Source organism: Macrobrachium nipponense, chromosome 43 (genome assembly GCF_015104395.2).
Source record: "Macrobrachium nipponense isolate FS-2020 chromosome 43, ASM1510439v2, whole genome shotgun sequence".
Taxonomy (NCBI): Eukaryota; Metazoa; Arthropoda; class Malacostraca; order Decapoda; family Palaemonidae; genus Macrobrachium; species Macrobrachium nipponense.
This window is the reverse complement of record NC_061104.1, coordinates 7,846,248-7,863,258: the sequence shown is the minus strand read 5'-3', so window position 1 is coordinate 7,863,258 and position 17,011 is coordinate 7,846,248. Positions and strand designations below refer to the sequence as shown.

Genomic DNA, 17,011 nt, shown 5'->3' with positions numbered 1-17,011 from the left:
AACGATAGTCAGAAATCCAAGCACTTTCGTCTTTACTCAGACATTGTCAAGGAGTTAATGAAGTACAATTGGAGAGAAAGGTCTCAGGTACAAAACAAGATCAAGAATACCAGATGGTTAATTGTCAAAAGGGTAAAAATTAAAAGAGATAATCCAGGATTATCAGATATCACACGGTCACAAACCTAACCGAAATTACAAAGTACCTTTACAGTCCAAAACATGTAAAAACTGAATATATTAATTTTGTTGCTTATATTTATCTACAACTTTTTTCATAATGAAAGCATCAAGTTTAAATAAACCAAGACTTAAATTTAGAACATTTCTATTATTTGACTTGATGAAACAAGATTCAATGATATTCCTTTTAACTGTTTTGTACTTGAGACCTTTCTCTCCAATTGTACTTCATTAACTCCTTGACAATGTCTGAGTAAAGACGAAAGCGCTTGGATTTCTGACTATCATTTTCTTGTGGGATTCGCTATATATATATATATATATATATATATATATATATATATATATATATATATATATATATTATTTATATATATATAATATACATATATATATTATACCACTGGGGTGGCACAAGTTTCATGCTAAATCTTTAGGGATGAGATTGCTAGTCCAAATGATTCCAGTGGATGCTCTTATCCATCTACAGTTGGTAGCCTGGTGGGCTACAGTTCCTGAATAATCACGGACCTAGCAAACATGAGCGGAGCGCTGCACTATTTAGCCACCCCACCGCCTTTAGCCTAGTGCACCTTGTAAAGGCAGCCACATATCTTGCATGTACATATATGCATACTCACATACACATATCCATACATCCAATTTCACGAAATGCAAACCTTTAATCAAATAATAGTTAAATATATAGCCTCGTGACGCATCCTTGGTAACGTCGCCTTGCTTATCAATATGATAATCTTACCAAGTATTCATTAAGAGACCATGAGCCAATCTTGGTTAAGCCTAACTTTGATTGGAGAGAGATAATCAACATAATGTGACCTTGAGTTATACCTTAAAATGGACACGGTTTCATTTATTAGAGCTGATTTTATTGGTGTAAGGAAAGAGATTCCATTTAATCTTTTATTTTTCTGAGTAAGCAATTCTGCCAGCCTATAGCACATAAGGCAATGTTTAACGTCAGTTCATTGGTCTAGTAGAAAGATTTTATACTTTCCTAAGTCTTGCGTATTAATCTTATCTAATAAATCTTCCAAGTGCTTGGTTGAGGGTCAATTGATAGTTACCTCACTGAGTGAGACAGTAATACAAGAAGAATTTGAAGCACTCAAACAGAGAAAGGATTTGTCACCCCAACTGGCTGTTTCCTGATAACAAAGGTGTTTGTTCTAGAAGCCTGAAGAGCTGTCTTGAGCGACTTCTTTCTTGCTTGCGATTTTAAAACTATTCAGGCTGAACGGTTGCTAATTTGTACCATGGTTTAAAATGGTATTAGGCTAATTTATTTTTTAGGTAATTTTCCGCAAAGCATAGGATCATAAATAAAGACCAATAGAAAAGAAATGAAGGTTCAGAGAAGGGCGAAGTTCCCTGTTAAGTCGAATGCAGCGTCCTATAGTAGATTCACATCAACCGTGCATTTAATGTCTAGGCCAGTCCTTTACGACGCTACTGATTGGCTGTTGATAAGCCAATCACAGAGCTGGAAACTATCAGTCTCTCGAGAGAGTTCACAATGGCAGGACGTATGTTCCACCTCTCCTGAGGGATACTTTTGAAAGCCGTCTCCCTCAGGAGACGTGGAACATAGATCCTACCCATGTGAACTTTCGAGAGAGACTGAGTTTCCAGCCTTGTGATTGGCTTATCAACAGCCAATCAGGAGCGTCGTAAGGGACTGGCCAAGACATCAAATGCACGGCTAATGTGAATTAACTATAGAAGGTAGGAGATTTTATTTTGTTTTGATAAATTTTGTCTGGAAATACATTAGCTTGAAAATATTACTTCATTAAATGCAGGCATGCGTGTACATAAAGTTTTACTATCAAATTATGTCCCATGAAAGTAAAAGTTCTTTCATTTAAAATTTTTTTATGCATAAATGAATTATCTACTGGATTTGGTTGCTGAATCTGAAGAATAAAAAGATGAATGCACTTTTCCGGTTCCGAATAATTTTTTCTTTTTCTTTTCAAGCAACCATTATGCAACGCAAACGTTGGATACAGGATCAAAGGTATTAATGATTTTCTCTGTTATGAGAAGGAAAAAGCAGGAAATGAAGAGGAAAGTAAATGAAAAGATAAGTAAAGGTAAGAGTAAATATGCAAATTCCTAAACAGCAAGAATAAAACCGGAATGTAAATTGGATTGGTAATCTTCTTTGGCACGAAGATATGGTAATTCAGTTGTATTCTACATAGTAAAATGAAAATGGCATGTCTCAGAAAATGCCCAACAGGTTCGTCCTCCAATGGACTCTTCTAGTGACACCCATTGAAGGACGAAACTGTTGGGCATTTTCTGAGACATACCATTTTCATTTTCCTATGTGGAATACAAGTAAATAAAAATTGAAAAGAACAAATATTCCCAGAAAACCTTATCAAGTTGTTAAAATCATTCGTAGGGACATAATTTCGTTATAAAAAAGGCTTATGAAACAGGGAGTTCTTACACAATTTTCAAAGGTTTGAAGAAGATAAGAGAAAATGATACTTGTCTTATATCTTATCGTAGCTCTCTTGAAAAAGACGGAACGTATCAAGAGGAAGGATTGATATTTTCTGTGTGATAAGACGACATTTCCTTACTGCGCATATCTTAAGAAATTGTATAAAAAATAGCTGCATAAATTTACATCATTAAGTTGATATGCTATAGCTGGTTCGCCTAAGGCAGATTCTTGGGTGAGCCCTATGCCTGCGAGACGTTTGTTTGGCGGCCGCTGATTGGCTGGGAGCTGCCTAGCTCCCGGTACCAGCCAATAAGCGGTCGCCAAACAAACGTCTTGTAAGCATAGGGCTCATCCAAGAATCTACCTTAAGTGAACCAGCTATAGCTTCCGTGTTACGGATTTTGGATGTAAACTTCAGTTTTCTCCTTAACTCTTCGTCTTAAAGACGTCAAATGGATTTTTCGACAAGTTGTCTACATGTTTTAAATGGTTTTTATCTTCTTGCCCTTTTTTTTATATAATATTATCTGTATGATAAACGATGATATTACTGAGGAAAAAAATAATTTTAGTTCGTAAACAAAAGAATATCATTGATATCTAGATGGCAACTACTGGGTGTTGCAGAACTTTTTGCTTACTCGGGGAGAAAGCCAACAAACTACTTTGTAGTTGCTGTTGGGGGGGGGGGGGGCGGTGGGTAAGAAAGTTAAAAACGTCTGAAAAAGGTGTTTTGCGTTGAGTTGCAGATACAGGAATTTTAGGATAGGATATTTATGATTTATTCATTAGAATGAAAACGTAAAAAACAAATAATGTGCTTGTTAAACACTACAGAAAAATTATTTCTAAGAAAATATAGCGTAATTTTATTTTCATTTTCGTTGTTGAAACAACATGCTATTTGACCACAGATTTTAGTAAGCTGGAGGCCGGATCACGCCTTGTTTGGGCTTTCCAGTCTGTTGTGTTTTGAAATGTAATGTATTTCTGGTGATAGAAATATATTTCTCGATATAATGTGGTTCGGATCCCACAATAAGCTGTAGGTCCCGTTGCTAAGTGACCAATTGGTTCCTAGCCATGTAAAAATATCTAATCCTTCGGGCCAGCCTTAGGAGAGCTGTTAATCAGCTCAGTGGTCTGCTAAATTCCGTTGACGGTTGGTCATGACAGTGATCTATCTGATGAAATGTAAATAAACGGTCAACCGTATCATAACATCGCCATCATGTCAAAAAGTGCGCAGTTCCGTTAAGATATACTTAATGGAACTGCGTATTAGTTGACATGACGGCGATTTTATGATACAGTTGACCGTTTATTTAAATTTTTTCATCAGTTAGATCACTGTCATGACCAACCGTCAACGGAATTTAAGTACAGGAGGTTATTTATAAGAAGTAGGAAAATTGTTTATACCCTCTGTCACCGAATAATTAACGGTCATTGACAGTTGTCATGGCAACACAGTGAGATATACGTTCTCCCTACCAGCAGAATGAAAGACATACCAGGGTGAAGTTCACGAGGGGAATCGTAAGAGAAAGTGTTTGTATGGTGTTTTTACGTTGCATGGAACCAGTGGTTATTCAGCAACGGGACCAACGGCTTTTCTTGACGTCCGAACCACGTCGAGAGTGAACTTCTATCGCCAGAAATACGCCATCAATACCCGTGGAATAGCCCGAAATCGAACTCTTGGCCACCGAGTGGAGGCCAAGACCATACCGATCATCCCACTGAGGCGCTGAGAGAGAGAGAGAGTAATATAACTCTGATCACATTGTCTTAAACCATCGTAATATAACTTACTTACGGCCACGACTTTTTTCTTCAACTTTTGATTAATTGACATAATTCAGTACTTATTACTACTTATACTCTATCCTTTTTAGTTAGTGTCATCGAAAAGGACGTTAGATTTTCAGTTGCGTTGAGCATTTCCTTACCACTCGTTAGCTTGCATTATTGTCCCCCAGGCTAAGGTAAAATCGACAAGCCCGAGAAAACTATACCTCTAAACGCTCGTCCAGTAATAGATTTTTAATTTCCTTTTTTGGATTAACATACGTTTTCAATTACGATAAGCTTTCGCTGGATTTAGTAACAAAAGATGGAATCCATTCTTGTATGTTGGCATAAGCTGATTTAACTTCACACCAGCCTTGCCCACCAATAACGTCAACAAACTGATAGACCGATGCTCGAAGTCAGAGCACGGCGATGTTTATACGGTCTTCCGAGTTTGTGGTCATTAAAATGATGAAGTGTGATAAAAGGCAGAAACGTATTTCAAAAGAGTTCGGTTTCGTTTCGGCCGTAAGTATATAGGCCGTAAGCACCCTTCTAGGTTCGGCAACTTTCAGTTTACGTTCAAAATGGGCGCCGTGTTTAGTACCAGCTCCTTGGAGATGTAGCACAGTCACTCATATAAGTTCATAGATGCTTCCGGGCATAAAGCTGAATTCCATCCAACCCCTTTCTGGACAACGGGTCTGTAAGACGGGCACACCGAAACTTTCTACAGCAGAGTTAGGTAGTTGAACATTTGGCCGCCAGTTTCGCACTCCCGGACACTGTCATCCAGAAAGGTGTGAAATGGAACTCTCTCTCAAACACCCGGACATCCATGACCTTATATGAATGACTGTATGTAAAACATAAAATAACATAAAACAATCAGGGTAAATACCATAAGCATAACGTCTTACGTTGTTTAGGCCGTAGAACGTTTCGGCCGTTTGTCAATGCGGATGGTACGGCCTAAATTTAGACTTACGGTCGAAACGAACAGGACCGTTTTGAAAACCGTTAGGAATGAATGAGGTGCGCCTTTAAGCGTCAATGGAAAAACATTGTCAACAATACTTGCGTCTGCCAGTATCCTGAAGGACATTGCATCTTCTTCATGCTTTAATTTGACAAACACTAGGCTCACATCTCCCTGTGGAAAACAAATTCAATGTAAATTAAGATCACCTTCGATAAAAAAAAAACAGTTTTTATCACTGCATTTATTAACATGACATACACTATTACACTATTACTTTATACTTCTTAAACGATCACCTACGAAGACGTGGATATTATTATATAATATAAAACAAAGAGTATTTGGTCTAAAGTATGTCTTCAAGGGAAAGGATTTAGCCTAATGTAACATAAAGGGTTAAACCTTTTGCACTACCTTTATCTTACTTTGGCGTCCTTTTACTGTCATAAAACATGCAATTTATAGAGTAGACTATGATAATAATAATAATTTCGACATCCGGACAATAGCGTTATCATTTAAGATATTTTCCACTTACGGAAGCGTTTGGGAAAACGAAAGTGTAAGGGTTCGTGACGTTAAGAAGCGTGGCCCGATCCAAAAGGCTCTTCAGTTCTCCCTCCACCTCAGATTTTTCTACCCTGTGATTAAAAGAAAATGCAAGGAATAATATCTATCACAAGGAGGTATTATCAAACGAAGGGGGTTCGACCATACCAAAATATAAAATATGTATTTGAAGCCATTAAAAATCTGGAAAACGGAAATTTATGACGTCTGTCTACAAAGAATGAAGTAATACTCTTGAGAAATTTCGTCGGCATCGTTGCATGTTCAAATTTTCTTTTAAGTACTTCTGTCTTAACTCCGCTTTTAAAGCTACTTATCTTTTTCTCGAGCGAATGAGATTCAAATAACTCATTTATTAAACCGTTATCTGAGAGTGATACAAAAAAAAAAAAAAAAAAAAAATAATCAGAGCTAAGCTTGCTTGTGCTAGATGTTCACCCAGTTAAACTCTTGTAACTAATTTCACTCCATTTTCTGAAGGGGGTGGGATGAGGAGGGGTAGGGGGGGTGAGGTTTGGGTGGTGGTAGAGTTGTTCGATGTTTTTAAGTGCAATTTTATATTCTCAAGTTATTCCATAGTTATATTCCCGTGTTCCTCATAACTATGATTCAAAATTTACCAAAATAACTGGATTCCTAAGTTAGTGCAGACTCAGGTTACCTAGTTACTGATAACTTGGGTTCCTAAATTATGCTGCACAATCATCATATTTCCAAGCTAATGCTGACTTGTGCACTCAAGTTATTCATAGCTTGAGTCACCTATAGTTATTGGTAACTCAGGTTCCTACGTTATGGTTAACCCAGCGTTTCGAGTTACTGAAGCTAAAGGTTCCAAATTTATGGCCGCCACTGGTAACAAGCTACCGCTAACTTTAGTCCCAGGTAACAGGCAGGATAGTATTCTCAAATTATAGTTGTCCTCGCTACCTACGGTATTACCTACGGTATAGCTTAGCTTTCCGGAATTCTGGATATCTTGTGTCCCCCAAGTTACGGTCAGCTAAAATTTCAAGTGGTTACCTTCTTGAATTCTTAGAAAGTCAGTGATAATCTGCAATCATATTATATGTCCGTTGTTAACCAATTACAGCCGTCTTAAATTCCTTAGAGGTACCAAAACACCACATTAGAAATGAATTAGAAAGTAAACTGGAAGTACATCAGAAATATGTGAGCCATTGTCCTTCGAATGAAGTGAGTTAAAAATAAAAATACTTTATCATTACACCAGGAGTACATAAACAGTTATCGTTCTAACGAAAAGTATTCAGTACTATACTAGAGACATACTGGAATTAATTACATCAGAAAAACATATAATTATCATTCTCATTAAATACATTAGAAATAAAATAAGGGATATTAAAAAATTACGTTAGGAATATGTGATAATTGTCCTTCTAATCAATGTCATTAAAAATAAATTAGAATGAATAAAGTCATATATATACTGAAATTAAATCACAATCTGTTTACCACTTACATAGTTGTATTAACAATGGCGTGCGGATTCCGTGAGGTCGGTTTGTTCGAATACCTCTTTTTGGTTAGGAACCCAGAGAAGTGGGATCCTTGCAGTCCTGCGTGGGACGTCCGGGATATCTCTGGGATGATGGTCTCTCTCTGCTTCCTTATCAGTCCCGATCCCATCCAGTAATCCCAATCTGTTTGCTACATAAGGTAAGAAAATATTTCTTAGTATGGCGTCCCCTAATCAAGCATATCTAGACTTTTAGAATTGAGATTTCTAATATCTTGATGTAAATCGAACATAAATGCATTTATTTCTACTAATCTGAACGTTTAGTATTAACCATTTAACTTGCAAAAGTCTTCACTGCTTCTTGAGTAATCATGCTACATTGAAAAGCTCTAAATACTTCATAGAGAAACTTTAACAATATATTTAGAGATATCATAAAATTATCTTTATTACAAATCATTTCCAAGAAAATTTAGGAAAGTAAACAAAGGCTCTTTGTGTATAATTTACTCACATAATTGTCATTTTTTTATTGGACTAAACGCTTCATGATTAGAATATACAACTGAGCAATTAAGACTATTAATTGACGAAGTGGTATGTCTACGGATTAAGTTACAAGTTAACGTCAGTCTACAGATAATAGTGAAACGTTCGCTGTAATAGAAAATTGCGTAGGATTGATCTCAGATGTTGATCTTGCACATGTGATTTAAACCTAAATATATTACTTTTGTTACTCTATTTTCAAGAGCACAAAGAGATAAAATTGTTGACGGTAGGTCTTTAGTGTTCGATACTGAAACTTTTATGCGCGTTGGACGTGACTGTGACAACATACATAAAAATCATGCGTACAGATATGCTTCTCACAGCCAGGTAATAAAAAAAAATGGTGAAGTATGATGCAGTTTTACCGTAGCTCATATAATTTCAGATATTAGTGAACAGGAAACATTTCTATATGATGGAACTTCCGCAACGAAAGCGGTTTCATATTACTAGTCTTTTGCTTCCTGGATGTTGCAGTCTATATTATAACAGAGTTGTTTCTCGGTGAGTTAAGAAAAGGAAAAGACTCGCTCGGGCAAGATTTCACCTTCTAGATACAGAGTTCCCAACACTTGGTCATTAATAATTAAGGTCTTAGGACGATAAAAACAAATCAGTCAAGCGAGATAAGATAAACGATCTTTCGCTCCATTTTTCTGACTTTCCTATTAACCTCAACGACAGAAACAATTACAGAAAGGCAATGGTATTCTTCGAACATTCGGTAAGTACGATTCTCGTCTCGTTAGTAAATCTCATGGAACTAAACAACCTAGAAATTCAATAAAGTTTTAGTCACGAATTTCTAGTGATAAAACAGAACCAGATGTAAATGCTTCACGAGTTAGTTTTTGGAAACACAGGAGTTACAAAACCCTTCAGCAAAAAAGCCGGAAAATCCTGACCATTCTTAGAATGCTGCGTCCTAACCTAACCAGATCTTACCTTCCTAACCTAACATAGGAGGCCGTGCCCTGACCTAGCCCCCGGGGGTGAGGGCTCCGGCCCTTCTGGACGGCTCACACCCCCCCCCCCCCCCCCGCCCAACTGCGTAACACTGAATATCCCTATCTCCCTATTCAGCATAGCACCCGAAAGGCTACGCAATTTTCATATAAATAACAATTATAAGAGTTAATTATACGAATATATCCAAGAGAAATGTGTGGAGGAAATAGAAAATCAGCTGATCAAAGAAGTTAGCGATGAAGGCGGCATTGAAAAATTTACAGAAACTTGACGTCGCATTTTCTCAACTAAATTGGTGCAACAATTGTTCAGTGAGCGATTCCTTGCAGTTCCTCGAACTTATGCGGCTGATGACGCTCCACAACCCTCTTTCGAAATTTCTGTAACATGAGAACGCAGACGTCTGGTAAAGCCACGTAATAGTGACGATACCTGGTTTATAAATGCACCATTCTTTGTTACTGTTTCCTAACAAATTTCCTTTATTTTCAATATAGCAGTTAAATTAAAGATAATCTTAACCTAAAATAATCGTATGCAGAATTCAGGCCCGAGAATTTCTACTCATTAGTTATTGATATTTTGCTTTTTCCATTTTTTCTACCTTGCACCATTTTTCTCTTTGGAAGGTGGGCACCAAGAGGGTATTATAGCCTCTTCGTTTCTTGGCAAGACTTTGGAGATGAGGTTGGTAACCGTGTTTCCCTACTTTTTGACCTAGCAGATGTAGTTGGACGGTAAGACGGGAGTCATTAACAGCTCTAGCAATCGTGAGCGAGTGTTGCACCATTCAGCCATGGTGCCCAATTGGACTGATTGCATCTTCTAAAGGTGAAGTTGGCTGGTGGAATATATATATATATATATATATATATATATATATATATATATATATATATATATATATATATATATATATAGGGTTGGGGTCAGGAAGCGCATCTGTCCGTAAAGCATATGCCAAAATCAATTATGAAATGAGCCACAAATGAGCTAAAGATAACAACAGCTAGAAAATGCTCCATTAAAAAAAAGTGACACCACTTCAGCAGCTCCGATCTTAAGGGGAACACAGTTTCCACTCACCACATACTCAGGGATCCATTTCGGCAAGATCTCAGTCAAAATGGACCTCTTGACCATCCATCCGTACGACGGAATCGAGTGAACTCGACTGATACGGGATTCGTCGAAGGCTGTGTGTTCGTACGAGAAGTGGGAATAAGCGGAGACGCAGTACACCGTTGGGTCTCTGTCCAAGATGGCGGACGTTTGTTGCATATACCTGTCCCAAAAGAGATTAAAAGAAAATTATTTATTTATCTTTTATTTATTTATTTATTTTAAGAAAGTAAGGTCTGCTAGTCATGTTGCAAACATAAGCTGTCATGTACTATATTTGCTCTGAAGAATGCATGAAAAATGTTTGCAAGCCCCTGCAATGAAAAGATATTTAAATTATACTGTAATTATGCTGTAATTTAAAGGTGATGAAGAATCATCATAGTCTACTGCCAAGAAGTAATAAAAATATGTTTGCATGTACCTGGCGCAAAGACAATGGAAAACCGTGTCTGTATATATCTCTAAGAACAAGAAAAGAATTTGTGCTCATCTTTAACAGGAAAGCTACGAAAACTGGAATATCAATTGAATGGAAATGAAGAAATGATTTCTCCGAGCTAATAAAAATCCATTTTCTATGATTCAGTTCGTTATCTGTTATGGTGCACTACGATAAAAAGAATCAGTAAGGGTATAGTGCTATCAGTGGATCAGTAAGGGATACTGCCGTCAGTGCAGCTTAGGTGGTGAACTGCAGGCATTACTCAAGGTTCTTTGCAACGTCCCTTCGACCCCTAGCTGCAATACTTTTCATTTTTTACTGTACCTCAGTTCATATTCTCTCTTCCACCTTCTCCTAACAACTGATTTACACTGCAACTGCTTTAGGCTTTCCTCCTGTTACACCTTTCAAACCTTCTTTACTCTTCATTTCCCCTTTCAGCGCTGAATGACCTCATGGGTCCCAGCGCGTGTACCTTGGCTTAAATCTCATATTCCATTTCACCATAATAAAAATAAAAATCTAAGCATGGACAATAAATCTACAATGTACTGATGGACATTTGAGGCGAAATTGTTTGTTCATGATTGTTTAAATATATTCTTACGTCTGGAATTTCTTTTGCGGTCAGGAGCGACGTGAAGGACGAAGTTAAAATCTGGAGGAAAATAGAAAATGATTTGAAGAGGGAAGAGTGAACCTTCTTCTTTTTCGTATATTGTAATTTTTTTGTTTTAAATGTATGACTAATTTCCTTTCAACTGTTGCCAATTTTTTTTTTTTCAATTTTTTTTTTTTTTGCTTCTTAGAACTATTCGTATATTATGATTTTATTATGCTACTTTAACTTGAATGTATGACTAATTTCCTTTTGACTGTCGCTAAGTATTCGATTTTTTTTCCTTCTCAGAACTATTTATTAAATGGTTCCAAGTTCACTTTTCATTAAATCTTCGTATAATTTTAGCTCCATTAATCTATATTCATCCGAGTTCACGTGTCGTGACTTGTCTAGGTGTTTCAGACGTATAGCTTCTATATTCTTCGTCACAATGCACGTTGAAACATATTTTGTGTGCGGTTCTTAAGAGCTTTACTAGGTAGATTCCAAAGATACTATAGCCACCTAAGATCTGCTCGGTTGAACGTGACTTTATCAATAGGGACTTTATTCATTATTAGTTTAGTTGCCTTATCAAATAAGTATCGTAACCTCGTCAGTAAATATTTTGGTAAACCATCAAAGCTGCACTTGCATTAATTATATTGCTTGGTAAAGATGTTTTAATCATCTCTCCATTTCAAATATTTGTAATAAAGTGAAATTTTTTTCTCTGGTGATATTGTCGTATTTTCACTGAATTTACATCTGATCTGTCATCTGAAGGTGTTCATCAATTCACATTTCTTTAAAAAAAAATATTTAATATTTTTGTGTAACCAGGCAGAATTGTAAGTCAACTCTAATATGATAGGTGTAAAATATCTTCATTATCAAGTTCCTAAATACTTGACTCGACAAAAGTTTGCAGTAATCAATTAGCATTTTAGCAGTTAAAGAAGACGGGCTGTTCATAAACCAGTGGAATGCTCCATCTATTAAACTTATAATACCAGCAAATGCAGAATTTCCTGCAGAGGGTTCAAAGATAAAAGCATTTTCTTATTTCCTCCGGGTTTAAGTTACATAGTTTTGTTCTGTTTTCTAATTAAAGAAACTGCCAAAATTATTTTGAAAATTACTCTCGTTTTGTGGGATAGTTATTTTCCGTTGTTCTCAACAAAACAGAAAGCTGTGTCTACTTGAATAATTTTAATCGAGCTCTTGGTTAAGAGTGAACATCAAAATACGTCCATGTGATCTTTGTCAAAAGCACATTAATTTACGAAAAGTTAGCTGACTTACCTACTGCATTTCTTATCAGGTATCAAATAATAATAATAATAATAATAATAATAATAATAATAATAATAATAATAATAATAATAATAATAATAATAAAAGATGACAAGGAGGACCGTGCAGGTCATCGAAAGCTTCTGCTTTATAGTTTAAATAACAAAATTAAACAGACATACTATTGTGGATTTATTTTTCCATGTTATTGACTCGTGTGATTATGAGTTTTCTTTAAATAATAATAATTAATAATAATTAATAATAATAATAATAATAATAATGAATAGAAGAAGAAGAAGAAGAAGAAGAAGAAGAAGAAGAAGAAGGAGGAGGAGGAGGAGGAGGAGGAGGTAGAAAAGCAGCACTTGCTTAAAAGTGAATTACAAAATACGTTCATCTCATCTTTGTCAAAAGCACATTCATTCACGAATGGTTAGCTGACAGACCTACTGTGTTTAATCAAATATCACATAATAAATAATACACAATCAACATACATAATCTTCACATAACTACATATCAAATAATAATAATAATAATAATAATAATAATAATAATAATAATAATAATAATAATAGTAGGTAGAAAAGCAATAATGAGAGAAGCACAGTTAGCTTGCGAGGAGTCTTGTAGAAGCAATTTTGAGAACAAAGTCAGCCAGCGCAGAAAGAGACGCAGAAAGAGACCCGATAGTACAAGCAAAAGAATCCTTACCAAGTGACACTTACGAGTAGAAGTCTGGAGAAAGGATGAGGTCATCCTCGAGGACGATGAACTTGTCAAAGTGAAGGATGTTCAGGGCAGAATAAAGAGCAAACCTCATGTGCCTGTTGGAAAGAAAATGAACTCTGAGAAAATGGTTCGTTTTTGGACTTCGTGGCTTATTCGTTTTGACATGTGTATGTTTACTTATAGACAATCTGAGCAGCATTCTGGAGATAATTGCTTATTAATCCTTTTTTTTGCTTATTTTGACATATTTTCATTCACTTACAATTTTAATTTTACACTCGCTTTAATAATTATATAAAGACACGTACAGTTATTTATGAAATGGAAGAATAAGAACACTATTAAAAGATTTAACCATAATTGAGTTGAATCGAGTTGAATGTAGAATTTAGGGACCTATGAGGTCATTCAGCGCTGAAATGGAAATTGACAGTAATAGGTTTGAAAGGCATAACAGGAGGAAAACCTCAAAGCAATTGCACTATGAATCAAGTGTTAGGAGAGGATGGAAAGTAAGATGAAGAAAGAGAATATGAAAGGAGGTACAGTAAAAGGAACGAAAGTGGTTGCTGCTAGGGACCGAAGGCACGCTGCAAAGAACCCTAAGTCATGGATTTAGCCATAGTGAAATGTGAAATAACGAAGTGCGACAAATAGACGAAATTCGCATCGCATTGCGTATCGTCAGGAAACTGTCACTGTATGATGAAACAATAAAGGGTGCTACTTTAGTAGGGCGTCTATCTGCGTATTTCTACACTGTTTCGCCGTGTTTAGTACTAGCTCGTCGGGGGCCAAATGTCCCTAAAGTAGCACCAAGGGTTGTTGTTGTTTGAGATTAAGTTGGCCTTTTGCTAGGCTCGGGGATCAAATGTGGTAAAATGCACTTAGGGACATTTGACCCCTGACAGGCTAGTACTAAACACAGCGAAAAAGTGTAGAAGCACTCAGGTAGACCGCCTACTCAAGTAACACCCAATAAAGTATCTCGGCACAAGTGCTTATGCATTTGCGCATTAACCTCTAAACCTCCTTGCATTTTCAAAACCTCACACTAGTATATTTAAAAAAGATGCATCACCATTTTGCCGATAGCGCCAGTAAAAATATTAAATGCAAATATATATATATATATTATATATATATATATATATATATATATATATAATATATATATATATAAATATTTCCTTTTGCCATTTTTTGATCAAATAGTGTTCCGCAAACCTGGTGCCTAGGATCGCTCTAGAAAGCAGTAGTGTGGCTGATACAGTGTTGCCAATTGGTATGTGTTTACCCTCCAAACTGGGTATAGGACTTACACAAAACCGGGGAAATAAGTGAAATTAGCGAATCTATTTGTAGTATATATACATATTAGAGCAATTTTAATGGCAACTATAATTCATGGAAACAGTTTGTAAATGCATCGGCGTATGTGTGAAGCTCCACTAGATTGGCAACGATGGGCTGATGCGATTTCAAGCGACATCTCGAGAGCAAAACGGGGTTTCGTAACTTTTTATTTGACATTTTAGTTTCCTACAATGAAGAAGAATTACTGTCTACTGGCAATCTGCATTTTGTTTGTAATAAAATTTTTTCTAAAGTAATTAACTTCATTCCCCTATTATACTGATCAAATACTTTTATATGTCTATAGGCCTAGCTGATTTCTAAAAAAAAATACTTACCAAGCTTAGCCAAATATAATTTGGAATATAAAGCAGTATGCAGTAGCGTTAGAAAATGTTCTTTATGAGGGTAATGATATCTATACCCTGTCAGTGGTCTAACTCGTTATATTAAATACAAAATGAATTTTATCTCGCATGATGGTTATATTTCGAACAATACCTATGTTTTTGACCGACACAAAGGAAGTTTCAACAGCATATCGCTAGGAGACAAGATGCTCTCTCTCTCTCTCTCTCTCTCTCTCTCTCTCTCTCTCAATGTTATAATTAGTTTAGCAACGGCATGAAACAAAGATAAAATGTCATCAAGTGACCGAGCAAACTTCCACGGAATAGAATTCCCACATACGATCAAAAGAACGACAGCTGATAATTCAGTAAACAAGTGAATACCTGCTTCCAAAAAAGCCTCATCTTCTCACCTAGAAATCCTGGCATTGTGTGTCCCCTCTGGCTGGTGAACCTTATACTTCAAGGGGAAGAGCTCAAGGAACTTCAGAGTCTCTAGTAGCGCCCCATCAACCGAAACCAAGAGATGGTCGATATGAACTCCCGGTTGGTCTAGGACTTGTTTCAGGAGCCTGTGCAGCAAAGATCAATGGTGGTGTCAGATTTGCGGGTCACTGGAACCTAACTAGAGGTGTGTTAGCTTGAAGAGTCTCTATAGCCGTGAAATACATATGGGTCCTATGGGAACCTTTAGTACCGTGATAAATAGAGTGGTATTGGTTTTAGGACCCTGTCTACCCATGATGAATTTTGGTGTTATTTGCAGGCTCTTAAGCCAAGATAAATTCAGTACTGTCATCTCTAGGAGCCTTTATAACCAAGATAAAAGTATTGGTTATCAACTTATTCTTAGCCTTGGGAGTTCATCATGGTAGAATGTGATGTTAGCTTCAGGCGCCTTTGTGACCTATATAAATAGAATGTGATAGCCTGAGGGACCTTAATTACCGAGATAAATAGGGTGGTATTAGCTTTAGGATCCCATTTAACCAAGATGAATTGTTGCGTCACCTTCAGGATTCAGTTAAGTCAAGATAAATAAAGCGATGTTAAGTATAGGAATCTTTATAAACAAGATTAAGATGGGTTGGCGGAAGGATTCATTGCATGTGACTAGAATTCTTGTTTAAGTATGGGTATTTTACAAAATAACTTGCAATGATGTTTGTTGAAGAGCTGAGATAGTATCACGGTCGATTTAACTGGCAATAGAAAAATGTGCCGTATCATAGCAATAGTAATGTTAACCACTTGCCATTTGCAATTGTACACACTGATCTCGAACTTCTTATGCTTGGGATGGTTTCAGCCTGTATTGAAAATGGGAAATCCTGAAACGAGTAAACAGACAGGTTTGCTAGAGTACGATAGTGATGATAAGAAAACTGGTTCCAAAGCAGTGCCCATTAGATAGCGCTGCAGGATTCTATCAATATTCGAGTCATACTCAAAAGATGGCTTTCCAACTTCTGAATTTGTCATGGCTTTTCCCTTTACTGATAAAAATTATAGGAGTAGTTTTCTTCATAATTGATTTAAAAAGTAAAGTGAACTGGGTTGGATGAGTTAAAACCAGGGTGAAAATAGATTATCAGCCCTTGAACAAGTAATTTTGGTATATTTGTGTCAGTATTAGGGTTGTGAAAGCCTAATATTATTTGGCACTTTTATCTGGTACTTCATTAAATCTTTTTTAAGGTCAGTGAGACAGCCGAAAATAAGCAAAAAGACGAATAATGGAGTTAGGATTCTATTTAGAAAACTCTCTCAATAAGTTAATGCTTTAAGACCCTATTTTCTTTCCCTCCCTATATTGATTTTTCTTGCCCATACAAGTTGAAATTCTAGTACCATCTATACATGATTCCTTTACTTTCTTAAAACTAAAACTAGTTTAATTAAAGAAATCAGCCAATCACTCAAAATTCATTACCTTAATAACTAGTATTTCTTTTCGTGCACGTGATATTGGAAGTCATACCTGTAAAAATATTTGGTTCTGTTTCCAGCTAGGATCACAATTCCCATATCTTCGCGCCAAGTGCCCTGGAAGGAAGTAAAATAGAAAAACCGGAAAGGCAGCTC

General features: G+C 36.3%; 1 protein-coding gene across 1 annotated transcript in view; it reads right to left on the bottom strand.

Moving 5' to 3' along the window:
- Window positions 1-17,011, bottom strand: part of LOC135214034 (protein O-linked-mannose beta-1,2-N-acetylglucosaminyltransferase 1-like) — a 37,518-nt gene that overhangs the window by 8,422 nt on the left and 12,085 nt on the right. Inside the window, exons 8-14 of the mRNA XM_064248152.1 lie at window positions 16,908-16,972; window positions 15,340-15,498; window positions 13,217-13,315; window positions 10,108-10,306; window positions 7,501-7,688; window positions 5,983-6,085; window positions 5,544-5,615 (exon numbers count right to left, since the gene is read on the bottom strand). Coding sequence (XP_064104222.1) covers window positions 5,544-5,615; window positions 5,983-6,085; window positions 7,501-7,688; window positions 10,108-10,306; window positions 13,217-13,315; window positions 15,340-15,498; window positions 16,908-16,972 — 885 coding nt within the window. The remainder of the gene's footprint in view (window positions 1-5,543; window positions 5,616-5,982; window positions 6,086-7,500; window positions 7,689-10,107; window positions 10,307-13,216; window positions 13,316-15,339; window positions 15,499-16,907; window positions 16,973-17,011) is intronic.